This window comes from Lagopus leucura, unplaced genomic scaffold (assembly GCF_019238085.1).
Source record: "Lagopus leucura isolate 7727_CA_CO unplaced genomic scaffold, USGS_WTPT01 Super-Scaffold_100008, whole genome shotgun sequence".
In the NCBI taxonomy this organism is placed as follows: domain Eukaryota; kingdom Metazoa; phylum Chordata; class Aves; order Galliformes; family Phasianidae; genus Lagopus; species Lagopus leucura.
The window spans coordinates 28,572,201-28,595,945 of record NW_024962265.1 but is presented as its reverse complement, the minus strand read 5'-3'; the positions used below and the strand labels follow the sequence as shown (position 1 = coordinate 28,595,945).

The window sequence follows — 23,745 nt, the reverse complement described above, 5'->3', positions numbered from 1 at the left end:
TCTGAGCAGATGTTCTTACCTAGTTCTTGCTCATTGGGTTATATGATGAGTATGTGTAACTAGAATCACTGTATGGCATGTTCTTGTACACTTATCTGTTACTCTTGATTCAGTTAAGTTTAGCACAGCCTGACAATTAACACTTTAATAATTTCTTTCAAACTTGCTTTCCAGGACACTTAGCAAGTACAGTAAGTTGTAAGATATATTGGAAGTACTTGAAATCAGTTTATCAAATCACTATTTAATCCATACTTAGAAGTCAAAGTGCTTGTTCTAAGTAGGTAGTTAAGAAATACGAATCTGGGTACCTGTAGATCCATTGATCCCAAACTTTGAACCTCCTTCTCATCTCTGAAGATGTAATAACTGCATGTGGATTTGGGTCGGGTTTGGGTTTGATTCAAGCAAGCATTAAGGAACATCTGGAATGCGTCTGGTGCCTGAGTTTTTGACTGTGACTCCATCATGTTGCTTCTGTAGGAATGCAGCAATAGAATAATAGCTGAGACAAGTTTGTTGAATTGTTGAATGTTGAATTGAAGCTATTAAAATCCCAGATGTGAACATGTGCTTTGCATTTTTATAGATCAGAACAATGCTGTTGTGGGTATAAAATTTCATTTTACAACTCTCTTTTCCTGAGTTCTCCCTTCAAGCTGCTGTGAATGTTTTTGTGGAAGGAAGAAGAACTTAAACGCAAGATCCTAATGTCATATTTGGATGTTTGGATGCGTTATAGGTTTTTGATGCGAGATGTAGAATACTCAGCCTATAGTTGTAAAAAGATATTTCAGAATATGTTAATGACAGTTCTTGGATATGCAAGATCTCTCTGTTTCCTCATGTTTACCTTCGACTTTCATAAACTGCATTTGTATCTTTTATGTTAGTTGGTTTACCTCCTAGAGGTACTAGAAAGTTGAGGGACAAAGGAATCCTAAAGGCATCTGGGAAAAAAGTAGAAGTAATAAAAACTGACAGTAAGCACTGTGGTGATATGCAGATAACAATGCCATTATTTAACTGGTTGAGTTACAGTGTTAGTCTTAGCATCAAGTGAGTGATCTGGCCAGTTTGCTGAAACATTTAAATGGCAAGATAGATCTGGCTTTGATTCTGTGCTTGCTTTGAGCTTTTAATCATCCTGATTGATCACATCACAAGACTTTCGGGGCTTGAAATACATAGACAGTGCTCGAGAGTCAGCATGACCAAGGGCCGTACAGGCAGAAATTTTACTACCAAATTGGATTAAGAGTTTGGGCATAATTCATAATGGAGAACCTGATTCCTTAATGAAGTCCTGTTTGGAGAACAAGGCCCTGGTCCTCATGGGGAACTTCAGCTACCTTGTTATCTGTTGGTAGGACAGCACAGCAGGGCACAAGTGATCTCAGAGGTTGCTGGCATGCTTTGATAACTTTGTTCTCCAAGTGATTAAGGAGCCAAAAAGGAGATGTACTCTGCTGGACCTTATACTAACAGTGAAGGCCTTGTTGTAAATGGGAAGGCAGTTTTGGCTCTGGTGACCATGAGGTGGTAGAGTTCAAGAACCTGAAGGTACAGAGGAGGCTGAATAGCTGTTCACAGCCATGGATTTCAGGTGAGCAGATTTTGACCTCTTCAAGGATCTGCTTGGTAGTATACTGTGGGATAAGGCCCCAGAAGGAAGAGAGGCCAAAGAAAGCTGCTTAGTATTCAAAGATCACCTCCTCCTAGCTCTAGGAGTCAATCCCAAAGAATAGACAGAAAAAATGCTCATGTTAGAATAACTCTTGAGAAACTATATGCAACATTTAAATCAATTACTGAAAGGGTTGGAATTCTTGGGTTGTTTTATTTTCTGTGAATCCTTGAATTATTTTTCTGTGGTAGAGAGTTTAGTTGGACCAAAACCTTTAAGACTGTGGGATAATACCAAGCTGCTCTGTGCCACAGAGAGTGAAAATGCAAATCCTAAGCTTCATAAATAACAAGCAGTTGAGTTGATATGATCTGTTCAGATGATTCTCGTGACTGATCCATATATGTACTGCAGGGAATGATGGAGTATACTACTGTCAATGTGGCTGTGAGAACCCCTTCTGACAACAAATTAGATCATCAGTCTAATCCTGAGTTTGCAGTCAGTCATCTGAAGTATGGAATTTTCTCATTTGTCTATGAGCACTGTCTCTGTGTAGTTCATCCAGTCTGCTCTTTTGTGGTCAGTTGTGGGCAGTCTTCGATGCTTCAGAGGATGGCTGCAGTCAATTTTCTTCCTTCTGTGCCTAATATATATTGTAACCTTTTGCTTAACTTAGAAATCTTTTTTTGTTTGTCAACTGCACAGCACTGCCGCCATGGAATTTGTGTGAGCAGGGAAATGGAGACGCGTCCTGTAGATGGAGAGTGGGGACCGTGGGGACCTTATAGCTCATGTTCAAGAACTTGTGGAGGTGGAATCAAGAGCACCACCAGGCTCTGTAACAGACCAGAGTATGTTTTCTGTTGTTCTCCTTCATCAGAGCAGAGTAAAGGAATTATGACATAATGGTTTAGTTAAAAAAAAGATGAAGATATTTTAGTTTTGTGAATTCGTTCTAAACACCAATAAAAATTTACATTATAGTAAGAAACTTCCATTGACTGCATAATCTATGTGGGTTTCGTTCTCTGTAACAAAAATCAGAGAGAACTTTACCCTTATCTTCTACAGAACAAGAACTGCAATTATGGCTATTGGCTTTTCTTAGGAAGTAATGCCATCTTGATATTATCAGAAGGATATCACCCCAGGTTATTTTGTTTTCCCTGATGAGTAAGAGACAGTAGACTAGATCTTGATTAAATAGGTCTCTGTCAGTCTGTAGTAGCTGATGCTACCAATATGCTGTTGATTATTTTTCCTTTCCAAGAACCTGCTAGTATGGAAGTATTGTATAACAGGATTTACAAGTTAGGAAATGTAATTTAAAATTACAGAGGAGATACTGCTTCTGTGAAAATTTTCCTGGAAAAAAGGAATTTTAGAAAACAAGGGACAACATTGTACATTTATCTGTTTTTATCAGACCAAGAAATGGAGGAAAGTACTGTGTTGGCCGCAGGATGAAATTTCGTTCCTGTAATACTGATTCATGTCCAAAGGGCAAAAAAGATTTCCGGGAGCAACAGTGCTCTGAGTTTGATGGCAAACATTTTAACATCAATGGTCTTACATCTGCTGTTCGCTGGCTTCCAAAATACAGTGGTAGTAAGTAACGACATTTTTTTTTCAATTAATAAAATACAAATGTTTGTTTAACAGTAATCACTTTAACATTGATTACTTTAAAAGTAATAAAACAGACAAGAAACCTGTTGGATTTTCTTTCCAGTTTCAATGAAAGATCGCTGTAAACTTTTTTGCCGAGTTTCTGGAACAACTTCCTACTATCAGCTGAAGGACAGAGTTGCTGATGGTACTCCCTGTGGAGCAGAAACCAATGACCTTTGTGTTCAAGGCTTATGCAGGGTATTTAAATCTAAACTTACTAATTATTAAAATCAGTTTTAACAGCTTGTAGAATAGATATTGAATAAATATACACTGAAATAACCATTATTGAAAATATGTAAAACCAGATGTTTTGAATTTACTTAAGTTGATTTTAATCCCTACCAAATTAAGATCTGGAAATTGAGGCAATTAAGCAAAGCACATACAGCTGAATCTGAACACCCACAGTCTTTCCTCATTAAGCCTGATGTGTTGTTATTGTCCAAGAGAGCAGAGGGAAACTGATCTGAAATTGGTGTAAAGGGAGGAAAGAGTCATGCTGTGTATTTATTGCTATCATATTTCTGCTATCAAAGAAGTGAAGAAGTCAGAAAATGCAAGGGTAGATAGATTACGCATTTATGACTTGACTGCAAAGCGAGGATGAACAGACCCAGGAAAGGAGTCATTTAAACGTGCTGAATAGAAGTTATGGAAATGCCCACCAGATTTTGTTAAAAAATAACAAACTGATATATTATTCAGTTTGTTCAAGTTCAAGACCTTTTTGTCTATCCTAAGTAGATTTGCTGATTTCAGTGAAACTGGCTAAATTCAGAGTGAGGAGAAAATGTAGTTTTTTATTTGGCCGTATATCAGAATGAAAGAGGAAATGCCACAGAGCAGTCCTGTTTATGACTGTAGGGGGAAAAAAAAAAGAAGTGTAAGTAAATATTTATAAATGAGAAGTGTTTCTGTGCCAGTCTACATGTATTCTCTTTCTCGTTTTGCAGTCATGACAGACTTGCATATAATTGATATTCATGCACGTGTACATACCCATTTTAGAATTCCAAGACTTTATGTAAATACACCTTAGTTTACATACCATGTTGATATTTTTATACAAAATCTTTAAATACTTCTAGGTAGCTTTGTACAGTTCTTGGTATATTGAGTGAATTTGTTGTACTAAGAATGTATAATCCAGAACTATACTGTATACTAAAATGTAAGAAGGCTTTTCATGAACTGCCAAGGAAGATTAGATATATACAGTAAATGAAAATGTTTTTGGGGAGCGGGAAACTAGCATTGTGTGTTTTCACTGTTTTCCACTGGGCTGAGTGATACAACATTATATTTTTTGTAGCAAGCAGGCTGTGATCATGTTTTGAATTCCAAGGCAAGGAGAGACAAATGTGGAATCTGTGGTGGTGATAACTCTTCATGTAAGACACTTGCAGGTACTTTCAACCGTGCTCGTTATGGTATGTTTGTATTTTTAAAATCTTAATGTACATTTCAGTGTGGTTTAGAAATTGTATGTTTGAGGAAATGGGATTTCAGTGTATGTTCTTTTTGGCCTCTGCTAACAAAAAATATCTCCAGTTTTCACTCGTGTGCCTTTTCAAGGATGAAAAGTAAAGCACTGTGACACAGTGACCCATCTGCACTATGGTGGAAAAAAAAACCAGTTCAATATTTAGAGCAAAAAACATAAGTAATCTCTGGTTTCATATCAAATTCCAAAAGGCCTCTTTGTGTGGTTTCAGTGGTTGAAAGAGACCACAGGCAAAGTGAAAATGACACCTGGAGAGCTGCCAAATAGGATCTTCAGTGGACAAAGGAGTTACTGGTCAGCAGGGAAAGCATATTTAGCATCCCGCTGGATTTATTTATTTTTTCCAGGCAGAGGCCTTGTGCCATGCAAAAAGTATCAGAAAGCTTAAAGGTGGGATACAACCACTCCTTCTCTATAAACATAACTTTTCTTGTGTCTATCCGGAGATGCTGGAAGAAGACACAAACAACTAATTTTATTAGAGACTGGATTCTGAATATTTGGTCAAAACACTAAAGAAGAAGAATGTAATTTTTTGTTTTCCATCACTACAAGTATCACACGAATTATGTCAGAAATACATTTGATACAAATAAAATAGTATACTAAAGCTACCATTCATTCAACTATGGTAGAGATTGTCACTATGTTGTTTATCAGCTTTGTGTCATCTCAGACTTACTTCCTTCTAACTGGAATTAATTCCACAAAGTAGTAAAATTTTCATTTTGTGCACTTTTTTTTTTTTTTTTTTTACAAAATGCATCATTTCAAAAAAGAAACCTATCGTTTTTATATTAAAAAGTAAATTAGGAAAAATGGAAGCTCATAGTATGTAGTTTTTTTTATTTTTACAATCCACGACATAAGGTAGTCTGACTTGAAAGTTACTGTGTCATTTTGCTTTCCTAGATGCTTTAACTGATTTACTGTAGTGCTACGTGTTCTGAAGAAATAATTTATATAGGAGCTCATATTTACACTGGGAAGCAAGGTGACTACATTAATTATGCAGACTGCAATAAAACAAGTTTCCCAACTTGTTGCTATAGATAAGACAGAATGTTGTCAATTCTCAGAATCAAATAGACTTGCTTGGATTGGAAGGGATTTGTCTAGTTTCAGCACTCCTACCATGAGCAGGGTTGCCACTCACCAGATCAGACTGCCCGGGGCCCCATCCAACCTGGCATTGAACACTTCTGATGGGAGTGGGATCCACAGCTCCTCTGGGCAGCTTGTTGCAGTGCCTCACCACTCTCTGATTAAAGAATTTCTTCCTAACATCTAACCTAAATCTTCCCACTTAGTTTAAAGCCGTTTCCCTTGTCCTGTCATTATCAGACTATGTTAAAGGTCAGTCTCCCTCCTGCTTGTAAGTTCCCCTCAAGTACTGGAGGGCTGCAATGAGATCTCCTTGGAGTCTTTTCTTCTCCAAGCTGAACAAGCCTGAATCTCTCATCTTTTCTTCGCAGAGCAGGTGCTCCAGCCCTCTGATCATCTTTGTGGCCTTCCTCTTTGTTATTTCCTTAGATAAGCTTGCCAAAGTCTGTATACTTGGTCTTTTTCTTTAATCTGTGACTAGTGCCATTCCATACTGTCACAAGCCATTTTACTGAGGAACTAGGCAAGAGCAGCTTGTGGTACGTGCTTGTATTCATACAGTTATGAGGACAGTCATTATGTTGTCATTAAGTGTTTAAATGACAGTGAAACAATCTGAAGAAATTCACTGTAATGAAATGCTTATTTGCTAAACTCTCAGTTCAGAAAATGGTCGTCTAATTGTGTAAGCATAATTGTTATGCTGGTTATAATTGCAGTAGACTAGAGATTCTGAGGATTTCCTGGAAAACTTTCCTTCTCACTGCCTTATGATGTGATCTAGCATCCTTTTTATACTTGACAAGGCCAGGCAATTTTATTTGTAGTTTCCTCCCATATTTTGTCTTCTGTATTCTAGGTTTTCACTGTGAGAGATGAGGGCCTTTTTTGTGTGTTTTTTGTTTTTCTTCCCAACAGTACTAGAACAGAGACTAAAGGCTCTTTTTATCCAGAGCAGATAGCAAATCATGCAGTTGCAGTGCTGCCCCCATCTGGTAGTTTTGCACCTGTGATTAGTTTAAACGTTCCTTTTAAGTTTTATAGTTTTATTAGGTTAAAAGTACTGGGAAGTTAGTGAATTAAGAAACTTAAAGACTAGAAACTTAAAGACTATACCCATTTAATTTGCCTCCCATGGAAGTGAGTTAACTAACTAAAGTTCAATACAGGCAAGACTTTTAAACACAGCAAAACAAGTGGCAAAGTTAGCAAAGATTATATTAATGCTTCAGATTGCATGTTTTTGTTTATTCTTTCCCATGTTTGCCATATTCAGTTGTTCTTAGTCACAGTGATCCTTCTGAATCTGTAATTGGCATCTGTGATCTGTGAGAAACTACTGTTTTTGGGTTTTTTTTTAGCCTGTACTTAAGTACAGAGCAACAGATCTGAAAAGTAGATCAGTACAGATCTGATTTTGTTACCTGGAGACAAGGATACCGTAATACTGATTGGAGATATTATAGGAAACAGTGACTCATTTGTGAAGCATTTTTATTCTAGAGGATGCTCAGCATGATAACGCTTGTAGTAGCAGAATGTGGATCTGACATAGCTCGTTTGTCTGGTACATCTACGTCTATTATAACACTGCACTATTTGAGTATTTAGGACTTGTTCTTCAGAGTGCTGCAATGCAGTACTTTTGTAAGATAGGGAAAGCCTAACTCAGTTGTACAGAGAATGGAAGTAATTTAAGTGATTCATTTAGGCATGTATGAAAGTTTTGTGTCTAAATTGTGATAGACCACCATGTTTCCTGAGTCCCATGTGATATATGCGACTGCTCTCTAGGTGAACTCGTGTTATTGTTAAAGAATAGAATTCACATTTCTGAACACAGGAATGAATTTTAGCTGTCTTTTCAGTTATGAAAATAAAAATTCAACTGACTTAAAGAAAAAAGATACATGAAGATACTCATATTTCCATCCTGAAAACATGAGGGTATTCAGAAGTAATGGTTGCTTGTGCACGATAGAGTTTGTTGAGTAAAAGTAGTTAAACGTATGCTCGTATCTGCCAGCATCTGAGTATTTTTATCTGTGGTAATTTGTGAAAAATTACATTGCAGGTTACAATGTTGTAGTACAGATTCCCAAAGGAGCAACAAACATTGATATTCGGCAGCACAGCTACTCAGGGAAACCAGAAGATGACAACTACCTTGGTAAGGACCTCCAGCGTACAACACTGACAGATGATAGTTTTCGTGCTCATGTCAGAAGTCTGCTCTAGACACATGTTGTCAGAAGCTCAATAAAGTCTGTAGAGCAAATATGTAATTACATTGTATCACCACTTGCCTGACTCTCTGGGTAGGTGTTAATTTTAATAATAATGAGATGATGGTAGGTTTCTGATTCCTGAATGTCTCACTTGTCAGAGAAGACAAGTTATAGCGTGATACTGTATGATTTTGTCAATTTTTGAGTTTGTTGTGGCCATGATAATTAAACCATCATGAGCCAGCTAAAGAGCATTTGAGTTTATAAATATTGAAAACATATTTAGAAATGAAGCAGTCAGCAAGCTTACCAGACTTCTCATGCTTTTTCTATTTTTCTGTCATGTCTGAGTGTAAAGATAATATTTTGATAAATTTATTTATGAATTTGTGAGTATGTGATAGAAACAGAGAAATCACAAGTGAATGATACCAAAGATCTTGGTTGTTTTATTTTATATTTATATTTTATAATAATATATTATATAATTAATATTAATAATTATATATTTTATATTTTATATTTATATTTTATAATTATTATTATTATTATTATGTTATCTCTGAAGTGCCTGAGAATAGTATATTGATGCATAGTTTCTTTCTCCCTTTTTCCATTGTTTTATTAATGTTTACTTTGCTATTCATCTTTGCTATTACAATATTATTATATACAATATTATTATTATTCTGAATGCATAATAATTCCCTTTTTCTTATTTTAGAATTAACTTTTAGTAGCTACTTAACTAAAAATGGCTCCAACAAATAGAAGAATGTGCACTGTAGAAATATGTAGATGTTTGAAATACATAGAAATATGAATGATGTTTATTCTCTTCTTCAGTACCTAACTAAACTAATCTAAACTAACTAAATTTAAAGTGTAACTCAGCTTTCAGAAAAACAAATATTATTAAACGTGTTATTGCAGAGAAATGACAACTGCTCAAATGAAAGCTGCCAATGGTTGAGATGGAATTAATGCATTAGAAATGTTTGATACAACTTTAAAATCTTACATGTAGACTAAAACATGGCAGTGTTGATGCAAAGGTGTATTTTTAGAAGTTTTGATAGAAAGAAACTTCTAATTAAAATAGAAGCTTTACCTACATATTTATTTTACTTACAGCATTGTCTGATATTCATGGGAATTTTATCTTGAATGGGAATTTTGTTGTAAGCATGTCAAAAAGAGAAATCAACATACATGGAGCAATTTTTGAGTACAATGGTTCAAACAATACAGTAGAACGAATTAACAGCACTGATAGGATTGAAGAGGAATTAACCTTACAGGTGAATATTTACCTTTTTTCATGAATTTGAAAATTGGCTACGTGGTCATTGTGTCCACAATCTTATGTCGTGCTCAAATTTACTGAAAAACAGTTATTTTATCTCAATTAAGGTTTTGTGTGTAGGGAATTTATACAACCCTGATGTGCGTTATTCATTCAATATTCCAATAGAAGACAGAAGTGATCTGTTTACGTGGGATCCCTATGGACCCTGGCAGGACTGCAGCAGGATGTGTCAAGGTAGTGTAAATTCTTCTGACATCAGATCCAAAGAGCTGATGGCATTTAGGATGGGACTAGTCTTAAGTACTCAGATTTTGTTATGTCTGCTTGTAAGGAAGAAACTCAGCATTTTCAGTAAACTTTAGGTGCACATAGCATTTAAGGTCAGAATGGCTTCACTTTTTCTCTTTTCAGTATAATTCTGTACCCAGAATTATGTTTGTGTTCCCTCCCTTTTTAACTATGGGAGTGTTTCATAGAAAATAGTTGAATCAAGTCTAGTACATCCTTCATAATTGTATGTCTACTAAGATATATTTAGCAGCTGTTACAGTACTTCCAGGTGGTGACTGACTGGTTTGCCTGGTATTTTTCATATGTTTTTCTGTGTTTTGGTTATCTGCTACTTTAAGTGGAGCTATTTGGAAATATAAATTTAAACCAATATTCCATATGCTACTACAGCCTAAAAATAGAGCCACAATATGTATAAAGTGTATCTATGAAGTGTGTGTGCTCAGATTTTTTTTATAGATTCTCCTATTAGCAGGTGCTTTCCCGTACTTGAGATAGATGGTGAATTTCTGCCAATTTTGAGTCAGGCTGAAGACATACTCACGTGCTAGAGAAGCATAACATCTGCCAACTGTGGTACTTCTCCAACCTGAAAGACTCCAGGTCCTTTAGGTACTTTGTGCTCAAACTTTCTCCTTCCTTAAAGAAAGGATCATGACCTCTTAGGTAACACAGTGGCAAATGTGATCAGGATGAGTCTGTTCTCACCAGGAAGGTAGCCAGATGCACAGAGCAGCATGGTTCAGCAGATTTACTCTATACAAAGATTAATGCTAATGGAGTATCTCAGCTAAATTCCTAAATGATGAATGAAATCCATTATTGTAAAAAGGTTCTCTTATTTCCACCTGCTTTTCACTTCTTTACAAGGTATTAGAAGAAGAAGAATGACGTGCATACGTAGAAGTGATCATGTGGTAGTGTCTGATCAAAGATGTGAACATATACCTCCTGTTCCAGATGTCTCTGAAGAGTGTAATACTGAGTGTGAATTAAGGTAAAAAGAGTTTCTTCACTAATTGAACTACTGTGGTGTTTCTTACTTTTATTGATAGAGATTGAAACAAAGTAATTGACTGCTTTATTCTTCCTTCCTCCACTCCCTCTCCTTCCATCATCTGTCACTTCTCCAATCTTTCCCTCCTTTCTCAAATCTGTGTGCGTGTGTGTGTGTGTGTGTGTATATATATATATATATAACTATTTATATGGTTGGTTTATACAGTAGGCCTACAGTTCTGCAATTAAGTAGAATTAATGTGTTTCTTTTCTAGTTTATATTCATAAAGCTCAAAAAAATTGTTTTACTGAACAGAATACGTTTTTCACCAGAACTGTACCTACTGTAACTGAAGCTAATTTGGAACACAGGTTTTTTTTTTTCCACTCCTAGAAAGCCCTCAATGAAGTGTTCAGAACATAAAGGTTAGAATTATAGCTTATATTTTTCGAAATCACCTGGGAGTTTTAGACAGGTTCTTTAGAGATCCTTTAAATTTAAAAAGATGTTTTTAAAACTGGGTTAAATTCTTTTATATTGCTTTGAAAATTCCAGTCGTGACTAGCTATTCCCTAAAATGCAATTCTAGGCACTTTCTCTGAGTGCTTAATTAACTTAATAAATCATAGTTAGACTTTCTATAACAGTTTATCTTTGCAGGTGGCACAGCATTGGCAAAAGTGACTGCACATCAAAGTGTGGCCCAGGGTATCGATCTATAGAAATCCACTGCATGAAGTACTCCGTTTCAAAAGGACTCAGTGCTCTGGTGGATGATAGATACTGTGCTGATCAGCAGAAACCACCAACCAGAGAGCCCTGTCATGGCGACTGTATGTTAACAAGCTGGCACTACACAGAATGGTCAGAGGTATGAATTCAAAACCTTTGTAATTATAGCATTGTAGTTCTAGTTAGTGTTCGTAGGAAATCTTGGTTTCTATTTATATATATTTTTCAGTTTAAATAACTAAAAGAAAATAATGCTTGACAAATCCAGAATGGCCAAAGGTACAAATTCAAAACCTTTTAGCATTAGACTTCTAATTAGTGTTCATAACAACTCTTATTTTTTTCTAAATATATATATATATATTTAGTTTAAATAACTGAAAAAATAAAATAACGTTATACGAATGAGATGTGGTTGGAAGAGGTGATACCGGACTCTGGATTTTGGTAACTGCTGGACATGATTCCTCATACTCTTATAAGAACCTCTAGCTGTCTACAGTAGTTCACAGCTTGTATTTAGAAGTCAGCAGAGAATATCAGGGCATATTTTATTTGGAGCCTTCGTAATCTAGTACTGTGTGTACTGGAGAAAAAGAGTAAGTACAGTTTCAGCTTTAACCTTCATTAATGAGTTTTGTATTGGAGCTGCTTAACAAGGTGCCAAGTTTATCTCAGGTGAACACAGTAGCAATGTTTAACTTTGTAGCTACATTTGTCTAGCACTGTGCTTTTCACCTCAAAGACCAGTAACCTATTTTGACCTGTGTTTTTCCTGCTATGCTTTCTATTTCATAATATCGTCTGAATGCTGCAGTGCTCCAGGAGCTGTGAAAGAGGCGTCAGAACCAGAGAAGCTTTCTGTTTGAACAACTTGGGTCGTCATCTTCCTGACAGAGAATGTCAGGAACTTCCAAGAGTTGTAACACAGAGTTGCAATGAATTCTTGTGTCCAAGCTGGTCTGCTAGTGAGTGGAGTGAGGTAATTAATTATGTAAAGTTTAAGACTCCTTTGGGCCTGATCACCAATATAAAAATAATCTGAACTGTGTTTTTTGTTCTGATTATTTTGGAGCACATGAAAGTAAAAATTCTTCAGTTATAGGACTGCACTGATGTACCACTCAGGTGTACAAACGGCATGAGAACTTCTGAAAGCCACAGATTTAATTTTTTCTCAGAAATTTAATTACGTTAAAGTGATATAGCAAAAGCTCCTTTATCTGGTCATACATGTACCTTTCTTTTTTTCTGAAGCAATGAACCTTCAGCCAATTGAATAGCAGAATTATATCCATTTCATTGTAGATTTTTTATATATGTAATAGAATGATGGATGGCTTAAACAGGTTCCCAGTGAAAGCTGTGACATGTGCACTCATATTTTAACTAAATGTTTTTATTCTATTGAAAATAAGCAAGTTGTACTTTGTTTTCATATTTTATGGCTTTAGAAACCTGATAGTGATTATTTACATTATGTGTTTGAATTGATGTTTACTAGAAATGGAGAACTCACAAAATAACTAGTTCTGTTGCATGAAGTACATTCATGGAATATTTTTGTGAATTATGTAATCTTCAAAATCCTGCAGCTTGCTATAAAGAAGTGAACTCTTTACAACCTGATTATTATTTTACAGTGCCCTGTGACATGTGGCAAAGGAATGAAGCATCGACAAGTATGGTGCCAACTTAATGATGAACAACTGAGAGACGATTTCTGTAATTTGAATGATAGACCAGGATCAGTTACACCATGTGAACTTCCTGAATGCGCATCTTGGCAAGTAGGCCCTTGGGGAGCAGTGAGTACATAAGTATTTCTGGCTCTTTGTTACTATTTCAGACCATGAATGATCACAGAACAACACCTTTTATGCATTTTAATTGGAACTTAAGCAGCTATTTGAAGGTGTATTGGTTCACGTGTTTGTTTGGTTCTATTGACCATCTAGCCTGTAATTTAGGAATGCCCTCATGTAAATTAAATGCTTCAAATAGACACTAACTTTGAGCCTTAATATAAAAAATTACTAATGATATTTCTCATTAACATGTTTCATCTCCAAAATAATGAAAACGTAGATAGCATAGCATTCAAATGAATGAGAAAAGTAAAAGACCAAGTATTTATAGTTGCACCAGCATGTTTAATTTATAGCTTGAATTAAGATAATTGAAGTGTATATGCTAAATAACAGGAAACAAGTTGTTTATCCCAGTCTGTTGCGCACCCTCCAACATACTGCAGGGGGCAGAGTGGGGAAAAGGAGGAAGTGGTGATATTTTCCAAGTGCTGTTGTGCAATAACCAAAATACTGGTTTGTTGTGAACGCTGTTTTAACACAATGTGGTCTGATGTGAAGAAATTTATCTTCATCCCAATACATGTTCCTATTTATGCTAGAGAGTTTTAAAATAGAAAATGGAATGAAAAAATAATTTTGTTTAAACATAGTGCTATTTCAAATGTGTGACATTCTTAACAGTGTACTGTAACGTGTGGACGTGGATACCAGATGCGTGCAGTCAAATGCGTTACTGGGACTTACAGAGTTATTTTGGATGATGACAGAGAATGTAATGCTGCTACTCGTCCTAGAGATAACCAAGTAAGTTAAGAAATAACTTCCAGTTGGTTGAGCATCTTAGCTGAAAGCATCTAAACACAAACATTGTCTATTGACTTCTTGGAGGAACTTACAAGAAATGAGTTCTAGAGCGAGGAAACTATATACTCTTTTTCCGTGCTATCTGACGTGGAGAATAACATGGAAATTGGAGATTTGAAAATTTGATACATGTTGAAGGGATCCAAAGAATTGATTATTTGTAAATACATTTTTTTAAAAAGCTCCAATTTGTAGAATAAAGTAGGGTGACTGCTTGCTGTTGTACTAAGTAATCGCACCTAGCTAGATTGGAGTTCTGCTCCAGAATTCTGTTTGTTCTTTAAAGACAGATGTGCTTACTTGAGGAAAGCTTTGATAGTGGAAATAATAATTTAAAACTCTGTAGACATGAATTGTATATGGTTCAATATGGTATTAATATGGGTCTCTACACTTCCTCCCCATTTCTATTTAATTACTTTATCTCTCCTTAATTTAAATCTATTGTTTTTCAGAAGAAATGTCTACAATAAGTTACATACATACAAATGAATAGCAATTAATGTCAAACATGCTACATATTAGTTTGTTGATCTGGCTACCAGATTGCATTTACATGCAGTTAGGCAGGTAACCACTTATCTCTAGGAGGGCAGGCTCTGATTCTGATCTTTTTTTTTTTTTTTTGAGAGCAAAAGAACATAGGGTATTGGGATCCAGAATACACCTTGCACAAGTCACCAGCCTACTGATGGCTTCTTGAATAAGATTCCAAAATGTAAAAGCCAAGCAATGAGTACAAATTAATTTCCTCTCCACTCAAAATTGGTTTGAGTATGCTTCATATTTGGGGTTGTGATACTTCTTCATCTGTTGACTGAAACTGAACAATTTATTGTTATTGGTAACAGAAGGTATGAAGGACAGCAGAGCTGCTTTTTTCTCTCAGTTCTGTATTGCACGTGGCTCTGAAACAGAACAGTCATGTTCATGCCAACTGTCTCCAGCAAGCTACTAAATATGGCTCTTTCTCAAACTGCAAATATTAGCTATTACTAATAAAGAATTAACGTTAAATAGATTGTCTTCACCTCTCTATTTAAAACAAAACAATTTGTTAAAAACCTTTGAATAATGCCACTGAAAAGTAGATTTACTGGTTAATTAATGCTGGCATATTGTAGTAAAAGGGTCTGTCATTGTGGGAGCCATCTGCTTTACATTTGGCTTTTCCTAAACTTAGATTTTGAAAGCTTTTTTTTTTAAACCCCATAGGAATGTGAATTGCCCTCTTGTCCAGAAACTACAAAATTATGGACTACATCGTTTCCTCTAATCCATGTAGGAAAGGTGACCCAATGGCGATATGGATCATGGACCCCAGTATGTAATGTAATGGTGATCACAGCCATCAGAGCTGTTCTCCATTCTTTCTCCTATTTTCTGTAAAACCGTCATTATTATATTTTTCAGACCAAAATGTGCTTGAGATAATATTTAAAGAAATTCTGATTATTTTTTTTTCTTTTTTTAAGAACACGTTAGTTTTTTTTTTTTAAAGGAGATGGACACTTCCAGCCAATTCTGTGATTAAGCCTAGCCAGGGGAAATAAAGGAAAAACAAATGAGTGGGGTTTGAGAGGCTGGAGTTCTGAGCAGACTAGTTTTGATATGATTAAGAACGTTCAAGGAGATGTTTTAAAATAATTGATCATTTTGTGAGAATGGAAAACATCTTTCATTCAAAAATATGATTTACATCTTGTATACTTGAGTAACATATTAATTGTTTATGTCTTTAAAGATCCAATTATACACAACTTCTAAAATAAGCAGCACAGACCCAGCTGCCATATGCACTAACTCTGTTTAACCAAAGAGTGTTTAATTTTCATAGTGATGAAAATTAGTTGTATTTGACTGAATTATGAAACTTTAAAATCATCTGTAAAAATGTACTTGTCTGTTAATCCCTTGAGGTTCTTAATGAGGCATATAGCAATTACATTTTTGCTGAAAAGGCTTTAACAGAACAGTAGTAAAGAGTGCATAAAGTGGAGCTACATAGAGGCTCTCTACTAAATCCCCATGGTACTTTTTAGCTATAAAGACATCTAAAGGGGCTCAATGGATTATGTTAATATGAATTAGAATGTGATTACCAGGTTTTTATTACATCAGTTCATGTAAATGTTGCATCACTATGGAACAACTAGATCATTCTGGAAGCTGCTCTCTAATGTTTCTATTGTTAGTAAATTTAAAAATTCCCTTTGCAACTGTATAATGATTCCATATTAGAGTTTAAATGCTTCCTCTTAAATATGCTGAATTACTTTCTAGTAAGGCTCAGCACTTCAGTTTCAATCCTAGAGGAACTCTTAAGACCCAAACCATTCTTAAGACCTAGCAATATTCACTTCCTTCCTGAGTGCATGGCTCTGTACTTGACACTCGGGTATCACTGTGAGTTGGAAGTCTGGTTGTTAGTGATTAATATTAAAGTCACGCTGATACTAAGCTATGCTAGCATTTTTGGTGCTTGCGTGATCTCTCTGATCTCCTGGAATGCAGTTAACATGGATTGTCCTCTGACAGTGTTCAGCATCCTGTGGGAAGGGTGATCGGGCTCGCTATGTGAGCTGTAGAGATGCTCATGGAGGAATAGCAGATGAGTCTTTCTGTGCTCATTTGCCACGTCCAGCTGAGGTTTCAAGTTGCTTTAGCCCATGTGGAGAGTGGCAAGTTGGAAACTGGTCCCCTGTAAGTATTGCTCAGATTGTTGTTCTTTTTTTAAATGTATAAAAAACTGGAATTTCATATTCTGCACATGCATGCATCGTCTGAAAAAGAAAAGTATATGTTTTATACTGTCAAATGTAAATGTCTTTGGTTATTAGCTATCAGTGTTCTGTCACAAACGTTGGATTAATTTTTGGTCAGTGCACAGTTACATGTGATAGTGGAATAATAACAAGACAAGTTATTTGTGTCAACTACCATCAACAAATCAACGAGAATTACTGTGATCCTGAAGGCCGACCCTCTAAAGAACAAGAATGTAACATGCCACCATGTTCACCAGTTTATCACACTCCGAAAATACATGAGCATCCAAGTCATTTTCCAGAAGCAGGTTATCCTCCAATACATCATCCCCTAGACAGTGTGAACCAGTGGAATCATCCTTCTGTAGGAGGATATCAATGGAGGACTGGACCCTGGGGAGCAGTAAGAAAATTTTGTTTTTCTATGTTAATTTATCTCAATTGTGAATATACATTTGGAGAAATGTTATTGCAGTACAGAGTTGGTGAAAAGTACATTGTTTTAAAAAGTACCATTATGAAAAATATATTCAATTTAAAATCTGTGCTATTTCAACTTTCAAACACTTCTACATAATAATCCCTATTTGCAAATTTCCAGTTTAGAATGCTAATATATCTTTTTCAAGTTGTTTTAAGCAGCACAGTATACATTTTTCTAATGATATAACAGTGATATTTGTCTCTACATGTTTCTGTAGTGCTCTAGTACTTGTGCAGGTGGATTTCACCGTCGAGTTGTAGTATGTCAAGATGAGGAAGGAAGAAGCGCTAGTTATTGTGATGAGGCAAGTAAACCTCCAGAGTCAAGACACTGTGATTCTGGACCCTGCCCACGATGGAACTATGGAAACTGGGGAGAAGTAAGACCATTTCATTTTCAAGCGGAAACATGGCTGCATAAGCTTAGAAATAGTATCAAAATAATTTGAATGTGAATCGAACCTTTCTTTTAAGTTTTAAAAAATAATGAGTTTCAACGTGCTTATTTATAATTTATTCTTTGATGAAATCCAGAACTGTAGTATAAATATAGGTAGCATAAAAATAAGTCTAAAAGAAGTATTCTACGTTAAAACTGGCTTATCTGGCATTCTAAGATTACCTCTTATGTTTTATGCCCTCTTCTCTTATTCTTGATACACTAATATCTAGAAGCCTAGAAAATAAGACAAAATGAGCGATTTCCTGTTTTGGCCAGATCTAGCCATTTAGTTCTCAAGGACAGTCTGAGTGTTGTTTTGTGTTTATTCTCACAAATAGTTATTTGTCTTTGGTAGGGTAGACTTTCTGTAACAGATGTTTTATAGACAGTCACTTGATCAACTATTAAATTGTAGTTTTGTAAATTTTTGATGAAAGAATAGTTTTTTCTTTATATGAACTCAAACTGTACATCTTTTTTCTTGTATTGGATATCCAGGGAATGCTAGTGTAGGCGTAGTAAGTAATAGCATGTATTTATTATCACATTAATAGTATTTGATGACTTGCAACAAAAATTTTGTGTATAAATTTCTATGTTTTAGTGTACCCAAACATGTGGAGATGGAATAAAGACAAGACTGGTGATATGTCAGCTTCCTACTGGCCAAATGCTGGGTGATCAAAACTGTGAAATTCTAGACAAGCCACCTAATATGGCACAGTGTAATGTGCATTCTTGCCCTGGTGATGTTTCATGGCATCGGGGACCATGGAAATCGGTACGATAGCATTCACTGATATTTTCTGCTTTCTGTTCTTTCTGTCACTCTATTTCCCCACGGCTTTCAAAAGTTGTATTATTATTTTATTTGGCAGCAGTGAAATAATAGTGCATGCGGAACATAGTCTGTATTTTTGTTAAGCAAATGCTCCTGCTGTCATTGAATTAAATGGGAAATAGCCATTTTCTTTAGTGGGAACAGGTTTCATGTTCTGTAAAATATCAGAGTATTTTGAAAATTAACATGAATAATTATCACTGATAGTGATACCTACTGGGTTGATCTGTTCCGAAGAGTTTATGTTTGATCTGTTTTAATTTAAAAGTATATGCTGTAATTTATACGGCAGTATTACCTGCATATTTATATTTGTCAAAAACAAAAGCAAACAAACAAGTCTTTCTAGTACTTAACATTTCTCTATTAGTATATTTAAATATAAGCTATTTCACATATCTATATTACACTTTGTCACAAAACAGCAATTTACTCCATATTGAATGTACATTTGTGTATAAAGGTTTATATTTGTGGTTTTAAAACAATGACTAATTAAAGTTGTCTGTGTATAATTATGTATGTAACTATAATATGTTATTGTCTATATGTCACTGTCTATTAATGTATTAAAATGATTACAGTAATTACCATTGATCTTTAAAATTGCCACTAGCAGATAATTCACATTAAGAAGCAATCGTAGCATATTCTGCAAAAGAGAGAACATTATATTCCTTTGAGCTATGAATGCGACAACAATATTTATTAGTTATTGTGCTCAATTTTAAAGAGATTAATGGCAATCAAAGGTGTGTGGATCTAATTCTGATTCCATTCAAAATTATTCCAAAAATGTCATTAACATCTCTGAAGGATGGGCTAAAGATACAATTCTTTACATTTATCTTAATTAATAGGATTCTGTAGTTTCATTCTTTGAATTATCATAGAAACATTTCTTTTTAAATATTGTCCAATTTCAAGTTTGAATAACTGATTAGCGTTTATATAATCTATTCTTATTTATTGCAAATAGAGTTTACCATGGAAGTTTGTATTAATAAGCTCTCCCAATTACCTCTTCCACTGTGCAAACAGAATTTTGGTTTTATGTTTAAAGGATACCAGAGTATCTTCTTTAGCTGTTATTCAAATAACTGGAGATGACTTACTGTTTACTACTTCTTAATTAATGTACGTACTTCAGGGGCCAAGAAGGTAAGCAGGGCTTACATACAGACTATTGGAAGCAAGGGAATTTTTAAGCACTTGCTTCATGAGGGATAACTTTGACCTCACTGAACGCTGGCTTTGTCTCTGCCCAGCCAGTTCAGAGTGGGTGTAAAAAAAATACTTAAAAAACCCTTTTTCTCATTTAGCTGTAGTCTTTTTTTTCTAAACCATATCTGAACTAAAGCTTTAGCTCTCTGATTATTCCAGGTTTTTCAGAGTTTCCTGTTGAATTTTATGTTCAAGCGGAAATAGATTCCCAGTATCTGCAAAGATTTTTCTGGAATTTATCCAGACTAGAGTAAAAACCTGATCTACAGCAGACGATGATGAGCTGGCATTTAGTGATTTGTAATGCACGGCTGCTTGAGCAAGTTTAATTCTTCCAAGGGAAGAAAAGTTATTAAAATTATTTGGAGTTCAGTTCTTCAAAACAATGTTTATCTTCCAAAGCAATAAATGAAAGTCTTGAATACCCATTTCCTTATCCGAATTTAATAGTAACATTCAGAGATATGAGAGGCAGGCAAAAGCACTTCTAGTGTTTGCTCTGGGAGGAAAGGCTTTTGCAATGTCCAGTACATGCTTACAAAGCATTTCTTCTAGGACTTTTTAGCAGTAAATTTTGAGGATTATAATTATGCAATAGAAATAACAATCCTGGATGCAGAAATTTCTGTTACTGGCTTGTATTTCAAAGAAGGCAGCTTTTGACTTCAGAGAATTAGGTAATTATTGATTAACTTTAATTCTATTCTATTGATGTAGTGACCATTACAAAAACCACTTAGCACAGATTCTGAATGTCAAAGTGAGATATGCAACGTGTTAGGGTATCTTTCTACCTTCAGTGCAAGCTAGGTACTTCTGTTTTAGGATAATAAGCTTGTTTATACTTGGTTCTAACTCAGAAGCAAGAAAATTTATTCTAGCATGGGGAAAAAAAAACTTCAGCTAATGTTCAGTTCTGTTCCAAAAATTAAAAGTATTTATAGTTCTTTATCTTGGGATAATGCTTTGTGTACATACATTATGAATAATAAGCTACTACTAATTGTACAGCATGAGAGAAGAGGTAAATTATGGCTCAAGCATAAATTAATGAAAGCAATTATTTAATTAATTTTAATCAGAATCTGAAACATTGACTGAATTCTTGAAACTGTGATTAAGTCCATAATTTACATATTCGTAACATCCAAACCAGAGAAGGACTCTGGTTTTACAAGTAAGAGTGCTAGGAAACACACCCTTTTGCTTGAAAGATTAATTCATTTCATGTGGAGGTCTTGGAGAGACTCTAACAATGTTTTATTTGTAGAATGTAGCTTACTTTTTTTGGCTTTCTTTTTTCTTCCAACCAGGAACTGAATAATGCTGTTCCTTTTCTTGTCTTTGTATCAAATTTCAGAGAAAATGGAGTGAGTTTACACACAGTCTCTGCTCTCAAGGGACTCTCAATGACTGCCTTGTGTGCAACACTGGAACAGGTTGCCCAGAGGTGGTGGATGCTCCATTCCTGGAGATATCCAAGGTCAGGCTGGACCAGGCTCTGAACAACCTGATCTAGCTGTATGTGTGTAGGTGTCCCTGTTCCTTGCAGGGCATTTAACCTAGATGACCTTTAAGGATCCCTTCCAGCTCAAATGATTCTACAGTACTATGAATATTCATGACAACTCCTAATGTAAGTGAAGTTGATACAATATTGTAGAATCATCCCTAAATTTGAATATTTCAAGATAATATTTTAGCCTGATTGGCTTAGATCTAAGTACACTACCTCAATTTTGATATGTGCAAATTATGATACATACATATTTTGCTGTATATACATATTTATAATGTGTTTATAACTTAAATAATACTTGAGGTAGATAGATTGCGTAGCTGCTTGTTTCAATGGAGTTGCACCACCAGTAAAAACTTGGGCTGTGGATATTTCCCTCTTAGGCTGTTCTAGTCTTTGGTGAAGGGATTGAAGCAATGATCCAAAACTACACAAAAGAATGAGTAAATTACAAGCTACAAAATATGGAAACCATATGTCACATTATCTAATGTCAAGAAAAATTCCATAGCATTCTGACAGCTGCCTAAGTATGCTTTGTTCTAATACAGGTTTTTTATTGTGTTCTTCCTTATTTTTAACAATTCATTGTTGGGTTTTTGTGTTTAGTCCAGGTGGTAATACCTGAGATTTATTGCATTATATTTTATCATAGTGCTTTTCTGTCTTAATGATAAGTTTTTGTTTTTGTTTTTTTTTTTTTTTTTTACAACAAGCATGAAAAGGGAAAGTATTACAGATTTGCAGAGACTTTAAAACTATCCACAATGACAAGATTTAACAATTTTCTCCTATAATTCTTTTGGGATAATCTGTCTTTATTTAGCTCAAGAACGCTGTGTTGTCCCATATCCAGATGCTTCAGCATTCTTAGCCAAACGATTGACCAACTACCTGCCAGTATTTTATGTCAGAATACAATCAAATCATCAGTTAGTCAGTTAAATGGTTAAGATGTAACAGTCCTTCAGTGCATGTACATATAGTCTTGCAAAGTTTTCATGAATAACACCAATGTAAATTAACTGTACTAGAGAATCAAATGCTCTAGTTAGCACACAGCACACAGTAATATTAACTATAATTTTACATAGAAATGCAGTAACTGACATGTTTGTCACACACCAGTAGTTTTCAGGGACTAAGGCCTGGTTGGCTGCAGAGGTTAACTGTAGCAGCAGATACAGCGAGGGCTTCCCAAACGCAAGCTGCTTCCTCCCATGTGAAATGCAATATTTGGCTGGGAAAGAAGTTGACATTAGCGAGTTAAGGGATTTCTGGTGGAAAAGCCCTGGTGCAGTACCTGAACAGACTAGGTGATTTACACATACTTTTTGTTTGACTCTTTATTCTGCTGTTCAGGCTTTTTATGACTGACCAAGTGAGCTTTTCTTAACAGAGGCTTTTTATGGAGACTTTAAGAGACTTCACTACATTGAACTACTACCTGAAGCTTCCTCCTTAAATCTCAATTTCTTTTAAGTTTTGGTATTTTCCTCTTGCTTAAACGGTCATATCTTACTTTGTAGCCCTTTTTCTTCTTGTAAGCTGGGACGTGATACATCCATCTTTTCAAAGTGAAGATGTATGAATAATTTGTCCTCAGGCCTTCCGGATAGCATTGGTTCTGTCAGATAATAATTTTAGGTTTCTTTTCTTGTTTACTTTAAAGTTTTAGAAAATATTTTCTGTGATGAAAGGGACCTTAATTTAAAAGTGAACAGACATGGCTTTCCCAAAAGTAGTGATTTTGCAGAGTGCTCTTACATCTGTTCAAACACTATTAAAATAACAAAGCACTGACAACAAACCAGCCAGGTCAATTACACCTTGTATTGGTCTGGAAATCCATCGTCCCAGAGGAGTGTTTTGCTAACCATTCAAATTACATTTTAAAAGTCCTGTAAAAATTTGATTCAGGAATGTTAGATTTTTTTTTTCTTTGATTACTTTTGTTGTTCTGTTTGGTTTTTATTTTTTTGGGATAACAGTATAAATCTGGTTGTGCTGAGGTGTTTTTGTTATCACTGTTACAGATAATATTTAACACTTTCAGAAGACAAACACATTTGTTTGAAATTTTGATTAAAACAAGGTTTTTTTCCTCTGTCTTAATATTTTCATCTAATTTTGTCAGTAATTGACTTGTGATTTCACAGTTTAGGCATATCGAGTGGATCAATTCATTTTCTAAGTTAACTTTAAGTGTCAGAAATTCCTATTACCCTTCAGACACATAATGTAATAGTCTCTAAAGTGGCTATTTTTCTAATTTTTCAGTTTTCTGTCAAGTTAATGCTTTGGAAGGATTTCCATAGAAT

The 23,745-nt window shown here is 35.1% G+C and overlaps 1 protein-coding gene across 4 annotated transcripts in view; it reads left to right on the top strand.

The window, feature by feature from the left end:
- The window catches only part of ADAMTS20 (ADAM metallopeptidase with thrombospondin type 1 motif 20), an 84,089-nt gene that overhangs the window by 35,196 nt on the left and 25,148 nt on the right, over nt 1–23,745 (top strand). For 2 of the 4 annotated variants that reach the window (XM_042872376.1, XM_042872379.1), the window contains exons 12-28: nt 2,336–2,481; nt 3,057–3,238; nt 3,363–3,499; nt 4,617–4,734; nt 7,987–8,082; nt 9,275–9,441; nt 9,554–9,683; nt 10,611–10,737; nt 11,401–11,611; nt 12,290–12,454; nt 13,116–13,280; nt 13,965–14,087; nt 15,363–15,479; nt 16,686–16,850; nt 17,031–17,318; nt 17,617–17,778; nt 18,445–18,621. In XM_042872376.1, coding sequence (XP_042728310.1) covers nt 2,336–2,481; nt 3,057–3,238; nt 3,363–3,499; nt 4,617–4,734; nt 7,987–8,082; nt 9,275–9,441; nt 9,554–9,683; nt 10,611–10,737; nt 11,401–11,611; nt 12,290–12,454; nt 13,116–13,280; nt 13,965–14,087; nt 15,363–15,479; nt 16,686–16,850; nt 17,031–17,318; nt 17,617–17,778; nt 18,445–18,621 — 2,676 coding nt within the window. The remainder of the gene's footprint in view (nt 1–2,335; nt 2,482–3,056; nt 3,239–3,362; nt 3,500–4,616; nt 4,735–7,986; nt 8,083–9,274; nt 9,442–9,553; nt 9,684–10,610; nt 10,738–11,400; nt 11,612–12,289; nt 12,455–13,115; nt 13,281–13,964; nt 14,088–15,362; nt 15,480–16,685; nt 16,851–17,030; nt 17,319–17,616; nt 17,779–18,444; nt 18,622–23,745) is intronic. The other 2 variants (XM_042872378.1, XM_042872377.1) reach the window with 2 other exon arrangements.